At 44.1% G+C, this 12,796-nt stretch overlaps 1 protein-coding gene across 1 annotated transcript; it reads left to right on the forward strand.

The window, feature by feature from the left end:
- Positions 1–8,820: 8,820 nt before the first annotated feature.
- Lrrc14b (leucine rich repeat containing 14B) lies at positions 8,821–12,790 on the forward strand. The gene is made up of 2 exons (XM_021631431.2): positions 8,821–9,912; positions 11,220–12,790. Exons 1-2 carry the CDS (start codon positions 9,026–9,028, stop codon positions 11,863–11,865), a joined length of 1,533 nt encoding a protein of 510 aa, XP_021487106.1. The 5' UTR covers positions 8,821–9,025; the 3' UTR covers positions 11,866–12,790.
- Positions 12,791–12,796: the final 6 nt, after the last annotated feature.

Genomic DNA, 12,796 nt, shown 5'->3' on the forward strand with positions numbered 1-12,796 from the left:
AGCTATGTAATATAATTTATGATCATGTATTTTGATACCACTAGTATTGTTTTTTTCTATTAAGGATTGTGTTAGCTTTCAAAGCCTTTTTGTTTGGGATTTTTTTTCTAAGTCTATGGAAAATGTCATCTGAATTTTGATAGGAATTGCATAGAATCTGTAGATCATTTTGGGCAATACAGCTATTTTCACAATTAATTCATGGCTTTTTTTTTTTTTTTTGTCACTTGACACAAGTTGGAGTCTCTGAGAAGAGGAAGCATCAATTGAGAAAGTGCCCCCACAGACCGGCCTGTAGGCAACCCTGTGGAGCATTTTCTTGATTAATGACTGATGGTGAAGGGCTGAGCCACTCCTGGCCTGGCAGCCCTGGGAGCATAAAAAAGCAGGCTGATCAGGCCCCAGCGGCAAGCCAGTGAGCAACGCTCCTCCACGGTCACTGCTGCAGTTTCTGCCTCTAGCTTTCTGTTTTGAGTTCCTGCCTTGACTTCCCCTGGCAGATTGTGACCTGTGAGGTAAAATAAATCCTCTCCCCTCCAACTTGCATTTGGTTGTGGTGTTTTTTCACAGCAATAGAAACAGGAGACCATATTAAGCTGACTCCTAACGGCTTCTTACACGCACAGATTACCATCTCTCTAGCCCTCATTAGAGAAGCTTCTTTATTCAATAGTGGCAACTAACACAAAGCCCCTCTGAACTCTGGTCAAGTACAGAGAATAAGAGACTGCAGGATAAACAAAGAATGCTTACATATTTCCTGTTTCCTGAGTAGACGTGTCTGTGGGTTTCTTTTTCTTATTTTTATTTTAGAATAGCCTTATTTCACCTAGGGCAAGGCAGATATTGCCTCCTAAGCTATTTTTACCCCCCATCCCACCTCATCCGCTCTACTAATTTCTATCTGGGCTTTACTTTCCATCCATAACCTCAAAATACTTGCTGATGTTCTTCATCTGTTCTCCCGTATCCACATCAATTTGGCCAGGTACTCCTCTCCACACTGACCCATTGAGGCTCTCTGCTTCCTTCCTCCAGGCTCCTTTCTCAATAAATTGGGGAATTCTAGGTATTGTAATTTTTATTTCTTTCTTCATTTTTACTTACGATAGGGTCCTATGTTTAGGAAATGTGAAGCAAGTTTTATACACATTATTATATTATCCTCGGGGGCGCTTCTTTTTACTGTCATATAGTAGTCCTGGTTATCTCATTCAAAAAGTTTTTTTTTTAATATAAAAAGTATTTTGTGGGCCTGAATGACTGGCTTGTGTTGAAAAGAAGCTACTGTTCTTGCAGAGGTTCTGAGTTTGCTTCCAGGCACATGTCAGGCAACTCACAACCACCATGTCATAATTTTCTTTGACATGACTTGTTTTATCATATACAAAATAACCATCCATCTTGGTCACTATTTACACAAAATATTTTTCTATCCTTTTAGTTTCATCTTATATGTGTTCTTGAATCTAAAATGAAATCTATAATATAATTCACATTATATTATTTCAGATTTGATCCTACCAACCAGTCAATTTTTATATTTTTATTGGGTATTTGTAGAAATTCCTGAAAGTAAGAACTTATCCCTGAACCCTCACCAATAGCTTCTTCTGGGCTTCCTTCAGGGACTCTGACCCTGCGACCTGGTGCCAGTCCACCACCTCTCTCTATGACCCATTAATCCTGGGTTTCAACTTCACCAGAGGCTGCACATTCACCAATGGCCTAGTTCCAGGCCTCCCCTGGTCTCCATGGTCCCTTAATGACTTCAAATCCAGTGTCACCTGGGAAACTCTTACAGGTTACTAAGTCCAGTTGCCAACACTAGCTATAGCACTGACCCTCTCTGGACCAAGAGCTTTTGTATGCTGACCCCAAGGAAACACTTCACAGAAGATTTTACCTCAATGATGCTGGTTTCTTCTTAATCACTTGAAATTATTCAGCCTCAGATGACCAGTAATGATTGTACCAGTGAGGCAAAAGTATCATTTTGGTGGTTCTTAATTCAAAACAGCTCATGAATGGCCCTAGCAGAGCCTTTGAAGGACTTCCAAACTTCCCTCTGAAATCTCACAAGCAACACCTCCATCATCTGCACTGCTCTTGGCATTAACTTCTTAGTTCCCAAACCAGTTCGTTGAGCTCTGAGCACTCAATAGCTTTTCTAGTCCAAATTTCAAATGGGACCACAATTCCTCCCAAAATATGGTCAGGCCTGTCACAGCAATACCCATTCCTGGCATCAATTTCTGCCTACTATGATAAAACCTTATGACTAATGTAACTTGGATGAGAAAGGATTTATTTTATCTCACAGTTTGTAGTCCATAGTCTAGAGAAGTCAGAGCATGAACTCAAGGCAGGAATCTAGAGACAGACACTGAGATAGAGACCATAGAGTAATGCCGCTTGCTAGCTTGCTCAGCCTACTTTCATATACCTCTCAGAACTGCCTTTCCAAAATTAAAATGGCCCACAATGAGCTGTGCCCTTCTACATCAATCATTAATCAAGAAATACCTCACAGGCTTGCCTACAGGATACTTTGTTGGGGGCATTTTCTAAGTTGAAGATAGGTCTTCTCAAATGACTCCAAACTAGCCAGCACATATCCTGAATTTCATTATTTATATTGACACCGATTTCTATAAACTTTCCCCTCAGGCTTGCTTTCATTGGGTCTATTGGATTTTGATATGCTTTATTTTCATTGAAGTCTAAAAATTCTTAAATTTCATTTCTGATTTCGACCCCATTATCATTCACCAGTGTGCTATTCTTCTTGTTTTATTTTTGAGACCAGCCTAGAACTTGTCTATATAGAAGTCACTCTGTGGACCAGGCTGTCCTGAAACTCACACAGATATGCTTGTCTTTGACTACTGAGTGCTGGTATTTTTGCAGCCTGCTATTTGAGACAAAGCTGCAGCCATCTTGGTATTCAGCTTACATTTTGTTTATAAGGTGAAATTAAGTTCCAAATTCTAAACTTTTCAATTCTGCTTCTTAGAAGCAGTTATTCACAGCTGACACTAACAGACCCTGCCAGAGGGTTGAGCTGGCCTTTTAGAGTCAACAGTTTCATAACTCATACTTTGTTATATACATACTTGGCTACACTCTGGTTGCACCCCTCTTATCTACACACCTGGCTACACTTTGGATGTACTCTAGAAGACCATAAGCCCTGCCTCACTTACCTCATTTAAGACTAATCTAAAGCTTAAAGGTTAGCTGATGATACTTTGTCTACTTAAGCCAAAAATGTAAAACTGCTTTTTACGGTTAGCTAAGCTGTGTTTCTGCCCTCCCGTGGATTTGGTTATTTCTGTAAAAACCTGGATGTGAGACCTAATTGATGTCACAGTTAGGCTCCTCTATCCCTGATCTGACCAGTCTTGGGGTGTTGTGTTCAATAAACTATCCATATCTAACTGAGACTGGAGTCTGAGTGGTTTGTTCAGCTATTCTTAGACTAGAACAGTACTGAAGGTGTGCACCATCACAACTAACTAGAGTGTTGTTTATTTCCACTACTGTTCAGTTTCAGACATAGGATCTTAAATCAACAAGGAAAGGAGATAAAAGAGATACCAATAAGAAGTGAAGTCAAACTATCCTTATTTGCAAATAGTATAATTCTATTCATAAAAGATTCCACCTGAAACTTAGAGCTGATAAAAATTCAGCAAAGTTGCAAGATACAAAATTATGACAAAAAAAATCAGTAACTTTCCATACCAACAACATACCAACAACAAGCAAAAAGAGGCTATACTTTTTTGAGGCTTCTAGTAGCCTCAAAAATGTCTTGGAATAAATCAAATGAAGAAAAAAAAAAAAGCTTGTACAAGAAAAACCTTAAGACACTGAAGAAAGAGACTGAAGAGACCAGAGAATAGAAATAATTCCCATTCTCATGGGTTGATAGGATTCACATTATGAAAACGGCTATCCTATCAAAAGCAATCTACAGACTCAACACAGTTCCATCAAAATTCCAATGCAGTCTCTCTACCCCTCCAGATCCTGCACATCTTTTTCCAGAGTCTCTCCAGGTGAGTCATTCTGAACCATGAATCCATGAACCCTCCCAACTCCCCAGATCTAGTCCCATCACATATACAGTGCCCAGCTTATCTGTGCACCACAGATTTATGCCAGGATACATCTCTGCCCTCGTTTAATCCACAGAGCCCTCCATACCACACCCAAGTTCTCCACCAAGTCAGATACTCCTCCAGGGTCCAGCGGGGTAAATCTTTTTGATCACCCCCTTCACACAACTCCTCAACCCCCTCACATGCCTACATCCTCCAGGCTTGGACCAAGAAGTTCCTCTTGTACACCAGGTCAGTACCCTCTGTCCACCTGGCTTCACTCCACCAGAGACAAATCCAACCTCTATACTCAATCTGACTTGCATTGCTTCTCCTCTGCCCCAACCTGCTCTGTCCATGTAAGCCCTAACAGAACATGTTCAGATCTCATCACAAAAAATCGGACAGTAGGAAAGATCAAAGCAGTATATACCCCAAGACCACTAGGCCTGTGGGAATATTGCTCAATGAGAATCACCTGGATGAACCCTGGAACAAGCATGAACTTTAGTAAAGGATTCAGGGAATTTAAAGAAGTCAACGAAGGAACAGCTCAATGAACGTAAAAAGAGAGAACTTAAGGAGAGCAAATGCTTTTAATTATTTTATAACCTCAAATAATAAAAAAAATATTTAAAAATTCCAAAACAAATCTTCACAGAAATTGGAAAGATAATGTTAAATTTTATATGAAAGACCCAGGATAGCCAAAACAATTCTCAACAACAATGAAAAACACTGCTGAAGGTATTACCACCCCAAATTTCACGTTGTACTACAGGGCTGAAGTAAGAAAGGCGGCATAAAAACAGACACATTGACCAATGGAAGAGATAAAGACCTAAACACAACACCACACGCCTGCAATCACGGTTCTGCCTAACGGAGGCCAACGGCGCCCCCTGGAGAAAAGACAGAGTTTCCTACAAACTGTGCCGAGAAAAATGAGTAGCTACAAGCACAAGAATGAAACCATATCTTTATCTCTCAACCTACGCCGAACTCAGCTCCAGACTGATCAGGAACTTCAACATCCGAAGTGACAGGCTGAATCCAGTAGAGAAGAATGTAGCTTATAGGCACAAGGCACCAAAACCAACAACTGATAAATGGACCTCATGAAATGAAAAGCTCCTAGATGCAAAGAAAAAAAATCAAGAAACCCATTTTTAAAATGGAGCGTGGAACTAAACAGAGTTCTCAAAAAACCAAAACACTAATTCACAAGAAACATTTAAAAAAATTAACTATCCTTAACCATCAGGCAAATGAACTGAAACTACTTTGGCTCAGATCAAGAAAACAAATGACATGTTGTCACGAACGTGGGAAAAGGCAATGCTATTCACTGTTAGTGGAAATGTGTTTTAGTTAGAATTTCCATTGCTGTGGTAAAGCACCATGACCAAAAGCAACTTGAGGAGAAAAAGGTTTATTCAAGCTAACCGTTCTATATCACAGTCCATTGTTGAAGGAAGTCAGGACAGAAACTGGAGTGAGAGTTTTTGTTTCTTAAAAAGTTCAGTTATGAGAATATGTTTTTATTTTAATCCCATGTGTGGGATATGGGGTAGCTTCAGTTTGCCCACAGCTGTTAATTATGACTGTCTCATGCTCTAGCAGGGGCATGGTCTAACCAGCTGCAGATAATTTAACTCTAGGGACTATAGAGAGGGTATAAATTCCAGAGCCCAGAGGAACTGAGAAAAAAAGAAGAAAGGAGAGCTGAGGAAGAAGAGGGTGAGCTCTGAAGAAGGAAGAGGCTGCTGGTCTCCTTGATGCTGTACCTCTTTGATGTTGCTGGTTCATCTTTCTGCTGTGTTTGCTCGACTGCTGGATATACTGAAAACTGAGACTGGTATTGCTCCAAAGAACCTGATGACCCTAATCAGCAAGAAGTAGCTCAAAGAGAACTATGTCCCATTCCCCTCTAATCTTCTAGTGTTAGGGCATAGGAAGGAATAAGGTTTGGAAGGGAGGAAGAGGTTTAAGAATCCAAATAAAGAAGGATTAAAAATATAGTGCCTACAGACACTCAAGCAGGAGAGGAATCTGGAGGTGGAAGCTGATGCAAGAGGGTCGCTCTCTAACTGGTTCAGTAATGAGCTTGCTCAGTATGCTTTCTTACATCATCCAGGACCATCTGTCCAGCACCACCTACAGTAAAGCAGGCTCTCCCACATCAAGCAAGAAACTGCCCTATGGCCTTCACTATAGGTAAATCCCATAGAGGCATTTTCTCAATTAAGATTCTTTCCTGCATGACACTCGCTTATGTCAAGTTGACATAAAAACTAGCCAGCACAGGGTGTAAACTGGTACAGTCACTGTGAAAATCTCTGAGAAGTTACCTTAAAAAGTTATAAATAGATCTACTATTTTCCCATTTTTTGGAATACACCTCAAAGACTCGATCCTACTACAGAGATACTTGCTCATCTATGTTCATTGCTGCTCTATTCACAATAGCTAGGAGACACAAACAGCTTAGATATCTATCAACTCTCAAATGAATAAAGAAAATGTGGTACATTTACATAATGAAATATTCAGTTGTTAAAGCTGGGCGTGGAAAGATGGTGGGGTGATTAAGAGTACCAGATGATCTTCCAGAGGACCCAGGTCAGGTTCCCAGCACGGCGTGATGGCTCACAATTACTTGTAATTCCATATTCAGGGGATCCAGTGCTTTCTTCTGGCCTCTACAAACATCAGGCATATACAAGGCACAAATATACATGCATGAAAAATACTCATACTCATAAAATTCTAGAAAAAATTAATAATAAAATGAAAACTATGAAATTTATAGGTAATTAGATGGAATGAAAACAATCATTCTCAGTGAGGTAACCCAGAGCCAGAAAACAAATCATCATATGTTCTGTCTTATATAGAGATGCTAACTTTGAATCTTTGGATATAAATTTGAGTACCCAAGGATGTCAGAAAATTGTTAGGAGACCAAGCTGGTGGCTGGGGAGATGAGATTTCAAGGGAAGAAAGAGAGATCACAGATGATATGAAGGAGGAATGTGGACTAGCTGAGCAGGAAAAAGTGGGTGGGGTGGAGGAGCAGGTTAGGAGATGGAGTATAAAGAGGGATAACCAAAACGGAAGATCTTTGAGAGAATCATGTGAAAGTCTACTGCTGTAGACATTTCATAACATATACTAACATACACATACAAAGTTTAAATAGAGCTATCCTTTAATGGGGTAAAATACCTTCTCCAAATACTGTATGCTATCAAATGCGAACCCTGTGCGGGAATGGGTGACCTTTTTTGAAGTTTTTGGCCGGTGGGAATCTGCAGACCCCTACACATTACAGGCTATTGCCATTGTTCCTGGTGGCCTCCAGAACGGAACGGTGAGACGCTCTTGCCAAAGACGCCAGAGAAATCAAGCTGTCATTACTAGCTACTTTTCCTAGTGCTGGGGGGTATGAGGCATGCTAATGGGGAAGAAAGAAAAGTAATCTGTAAACTCTAAAAGTTACAACAATGACTAGCCTAACAGCATATGCATACTGGCACAAAAGTGGCATGGATTTCATGGGTTTATCCACTTTTTCTGATTAGATCTAGGACCCACTGCAGGAGAAGGAACACATGTCTGCTAATGGAGGCCAATAACCCGTGGCTGCATAGCCACGGGAGAGACCTAGGGAGAGACCTGCAACTATTATTCTGTTGAATAAATATAGCATTAATCTGACTTCTAATGGCTTATCTATTCTTATTACATGTTATAGCATGTAACAGCATGGTCTGATGCTTTGACTGTTAATTATTTTGCTCCTGAGATCTGGGTGCTGCCCAGACAAGCACATTCTCATACGCCTGCCCTTGTTGTGTAAATCTTGCTCTATCTAATGTGAAGTTGATTGGTTAATAAAGAAGGCCTACATCTGGGCAGGGCAGAAGTGAGAGGCGGAGCTGAGGTCCACAGGCTTTGAGGGAGAGAAGGATCTTGGGTAGAAGGTGTGGAGAGAACCACATGGCTGAATCGGCTTGGGTGGAGGAAAGCAGCCCAGATGAAGAGCATTAGCAAGTACTTTGGGATTATGGACGGGAAGTATCCCAGATAGGAATGAATAAAGCAGATGGCATGGGATGGAGGCTGGGAGATAAAGGTAGTTTAGAGGGTTAATATCTGCCCAGCCCCAGGTAAAATGAGGCCATTCTAAAATACAACAGGTGTCTCTGTCTTTTGTTGATTATGACAGTAGGTTATATAATACCACTGTAATATTTACAGGTTTTGATAATAACCATTATTAGCTATATTTTATATTTTCTACAACCTACCTATGCCAGGGCTAAGAACCCACAGCCTATAGGTACCTGCATTTATTTGCAGGATTACCTGCTTCCCTGTTCTGCAGGGAAACTGTTTCTCTCTTTTGTGCAAAGAAGAACCTTGGGGATAGGAGATGGTGAGGCTTCATGGGCTAGTATTCTTAAAAACGGAAGTTATCCTACCCCCACATCCTGGCCCCTGCCTCTCTGACTCTGAGCTGTGTAAAGAAGGGCTTTACCCAAAGACCACTGTTTCATCCATCCCAGCGCAGTTCAGGATTTCGTTGCCCTCAGATCTTCTGCCTGGGGTAGGCCCCAGCCGGGCAGAATTTCCATTTGTAAGTAAGCCTTAGGCTGCTTGCGTACCTTGAGTTTATAGCCCCAAATTGCGCAACAAAGCCAAGCAGCTTTGCCTTCACCAGCAGGGGGCCGTGAAACACAGACAGGTGCTGCCACAGTGACAGCCAAAGGACCAAAATAGCTGTCAGATGACCACAAGGGCCAGTTTACCACTTTTTCTCCTGAGCCCAGAAGCAGCAGCAGCTAAAAATAGGCACAAAACCGACATGCTTTAGGACAAATAAGCAGGGACAGCACCATTCTGACTAGGGCACAATGAGGTCGCTTCGTTTCATTTCTGCTGAAGCCGTGGTGTCCCACCCCCAGCTGGCACAGGAGGGCCTGGACAACGTAGCCTACAACCTCTACCCGCTTCTGTTTAAGGCCAGTTACCTGCTAGAGCAGGCAGAAGTCACCCGTGCTGTGCTGAGTCACTGGCCGCTGGAGGAGTTTCGCCTGGCTGTGCTGCTGGGGCCGAACCCTGACCACCCCGAAGATCTGCGTGACCGTGCCTGCAAGGCCTGTCTGGAGGCCTGTATGCAAGGCCTAGCTGACCGTGTGCTGCAAAACGGGAGCAACCGGCTTCGGGTAGCTGATTTCACAGGCATCCAGGATGTGCAGGTGCAGCAGTGTCCCTGTGGGAGAGCACTGGGAAGGTGGGGCCGAACCAAGGTCCTGGCCAGGACCTGCTGCCAGCTCCAAGAACAGCCCTGGGCAGCTGGGCGCCCCATTGAAGTTTTTGCTGACCTTTATGTCACGGAAGGCAATTTTGACTTGGTGGTGCGGGCCCTGAGTCCGTCAGGCCCAGCCCCTCTGCAGGTCTGCTGCCCTTCCCTCCGGGCAGACAGCCTAAGCCCTGGGCAGCTCCTCCAAGTGCTCGGCCTGGCTCGGCCGGGCAAGCTTAGGAAGCTGGAGGTGGTGCACAACGTCAGGCTGCATGCCGGCCACGTGCAGCAGCTGCTGGCCCAGGTGGGCTTCCCTCAGCTGACCTCACTCACTTTGCCCACCAAGGCCTTCGATGCACCCCCAGCCTGTGCCCCGACTCCAGAGGGTGAGGACCCCCTCCTTAGCTCCATCGCCTGGGAGCTCGGCCAGATGAGCCAGCTCACGGAGCTCAGCGTAGCTTTCTCCACCCTGACGGGGAAGATCCAAACATTACTTAGGTAAGTCTCAGATAACTGGGAACAGGTCGGGTCGGCCGGCTGGAGTCACTGAGGAATACGGATCCTCAGGAAAGATTCATCAGAAAAGAACCAGAGCACTGAACCAACTTGGAGGACTCCTTTCAATTTACAAAAACAGACATGGGGTTTGTTCCCCAAGGTCCCTGCTCTCAGAAGGCATAGGCAGGAGCATTTTAAGTTTGAGGCCAACTACAAATAGAGGCCTTACCTCAACAAACAAAAACAAGGGCTGAGAGTATAGGGTATTTCCATGATAAAATACAAGCAGGTCCCTAGTTTTAGGTCTCAGCATCAGAGAGGGAAGGAGGAGGAAGGAGGGAGCTAACTGAAAAGTAAACAAGGCAGGGGTCACACCCAGACCTTTCACTGAGTATTGCTGCATAACAAACTGCCCAATATTTAGTGTCTAAAACATTTTCACAGGTCAGAAATGGGAATGCAGCTCAGCATAGCGAGGTTGTGTCAGCTGGACTGCCGACTCACCTGAAACCCTGGCATTGCCATCTCCTCCTCAGCAGTGAAGAAGGGCGGGAGGGCAGCTGCCGGGTAGTGATGAGGCGGTCGGGTGGTTTCACGTGGAGAGTGCTGTCCCAGGAGAGTACTGTCCGTGTGTGGACAGGCAGTGGGGAGGCAAGGCAGCAAGAAGAGGACAATAGGAACAACACCCCAGTACACACTGCCTTGCTTAACAAGGGCTTAAGGGGGATGTTCCCAAAAAGGCCCAGGGTCCCAGAAAATGTATATTCTCAGGAACTCTGAGTGGGGATGTTATTCCAGAGACATACCTTCCCCCCCCCCCAGCTCATCCGGGAAAACCCAATGAATACAGGATATGGAGCCCAAATTCAGGCTGCTGGGTGTCTCTTCCCAGTCTTGAAATTGCATTGACTCTTTTGCCATTGGTGACAGTACTCTTTCAAGCCAACTCTTCTTTTGCTGTTCCCATAGTCAACATTCAGTCTGTTCTGAGATCATGTGCATAAACTTCCCTGCTCAACTTGAAAGGTGGTGTTGGTCCACGTTAGGTTCAATTCTTGAGTGCTCAGCAGGTGCAGCAGTGAGACTTCTAGGAGAAACATGACTTTCGTATGTCATGAACTGTTTTGATTTTTTAAGTTTTGCTTAATAATATCATGAACTCATAAGCCACATGAAATGAAGTGTCAGCTTGAGTTCCTGACAGGCTGCCGTCTGAGGTCTGTCTGGGGTTGTATTGTTCGCCTCCACCAAAACTCCAGCTCACCTGGGACCCTCATAACATTTGATGTTTTTTTGCCTACTCACAGCCCCCTGAAGACACCTCTAAGAGTGTTGGACCTAGCCAACTGTGCCCTTAATCATGAAGACATATCCTTCCTAGCAGACTGTAACCACACTGCCCACTTGGAGGTGCTGGACCTGAGTGGACACAATCTGGTACATCTGTACCCTTCTACCTTCTTCAGGCTCCTGCGCCAGGCTGCCCCAACACTGAGAGTGCTTACCCTGGAGGAGTGCAACATCACGGACAGTCATGTCAGCATGATGATTCTGGGCCTCAGCCCTTGCAACCAGCTCCAGGAGTTCAAATTCCTCGGGAATCCACTGTCAGGCAGTGCTCTCCAGCGCCTCTTTGCTGCACTCTGTGAACTTCCTAGGCTGCGCCACATTGAGTTCCCAGTGCCAAAGGACTGCTACCCCGAGGGTGCCACCTACCCCCAGGATGAGCTGTCGGTGTCCAGATTCGACCAGCGGAAATATGACATGATTGCAGAGGATCTGCGAGCAGTGCTGCTACAAGCTAACCGGGAGGACATCCAGGCTTCCACCCCCCTGTTTGGAAGTTTTGACCCAGACATTCATGAAACCAGCAATGAACTTGGTACTTTCTTGTTGCAAGCTTTCAAAACTGCTCTGGAAAACTTTTCCAGAGCACTAGAACAAATGGAGTAGGTCCTGGAATCATGCTGTAAGAGGCTGTGCATTTCTAGTGCCCTGAGGTCAGGCCTGACCAGATCAGGTTCAGCTGTTTGTCACCAGCAGCATCACCGCGACAAGATTTCCTTAGTGAAAACTGCAGGCATACTCATTACGTACTCCAAGAGGAAGGCCAGATATATAAATGAGATATGAGGTGCTCCTATGTGTCAGCACAGTAGGATCCTAAAGCGGAGGGGAGGCTGCCTTAAACCAAGATAGAGAAGGCGGAGGAGAATGTGGATACTAGGACAGGATGTAGTGGGAGCAGGGGCAACTTGGCTTTGATGCCGTGAGGGGAAGGAGATGAGAAAACTCATCACAGAAGCTGTCCAACAGCAGCAGCCCATAAACAGCAACAACAATCAAACAGACACTGAACACAAAACTGAAGCAGACCCATGAGCCTAGTAGTTTAGCTATATTCTATCTGCTATACTTCTTACCAGATGACATGTGCCTGCACAGAAATATGGGGCGGGGGCGGTCAACTTTCTGTTGATGGCTGTCTCGGCTTTGCTTCCAATCTGAGGACATCTAGGTGCTGAAATATGCCCGGTGTTTCTTGGCATTTTTTGTTCAGCATCCAGATCCTAAGATAGGCACGTCCAACTTGAACAGTGGATGAGGCCACAAGTAAGAGGATAGCTACGAATGCAGCCTATCACAAAACTGTAAACTTAGATTTTGTGAAATCTGTTGTGACTCAATTAGTTTTCAATCATGAACTTTGTACATGATAATGTGTGTAATGCACACAAAGCACTACTAAGAATGGCTGAGGCCTGGCCCTCTGCAATTCCTTTGAAGAACAAATTACCACATAAGAAAGATCTGTTTAAGACTTCATTTCCAATATCTGCTTTTGCCAAAGTATTAGTGTAATTGAGTGCTAATAAAACGGGAG

This window comes from Meriones unguiculatus, chromosome 3 (genome assembly GCF_030254825.1).
Source record: "Meriones unguiculatus strain TT.TT164.6M chromosome 3, Bangor_MerUng_6.1, whole genome shotgun sequence".
Classification (NCBI taxonomy): domain Eukaryota; kingdom Metazoa; phylum Chordata; class Mammalia; order Rodentia; family Muridae; genus Meriones; species Meriones unguiculatus.

Coding starts and splice junctions, on each gene's coding strand:
- Lrrc14b (XM_021631431.2), top strand. CDS start 9,026: ATGAGGTCGCTTCGTTTCATTTCTGCTGAAGCCGTGGTGTCCCACCCC. Junction 9,913..11,219: donor AAGATCCAAACATTACTTAG/GTAAGTCTCAGA, acceptor GCCTACTCACAG/CCCCCTGAAGACACCTCTAA.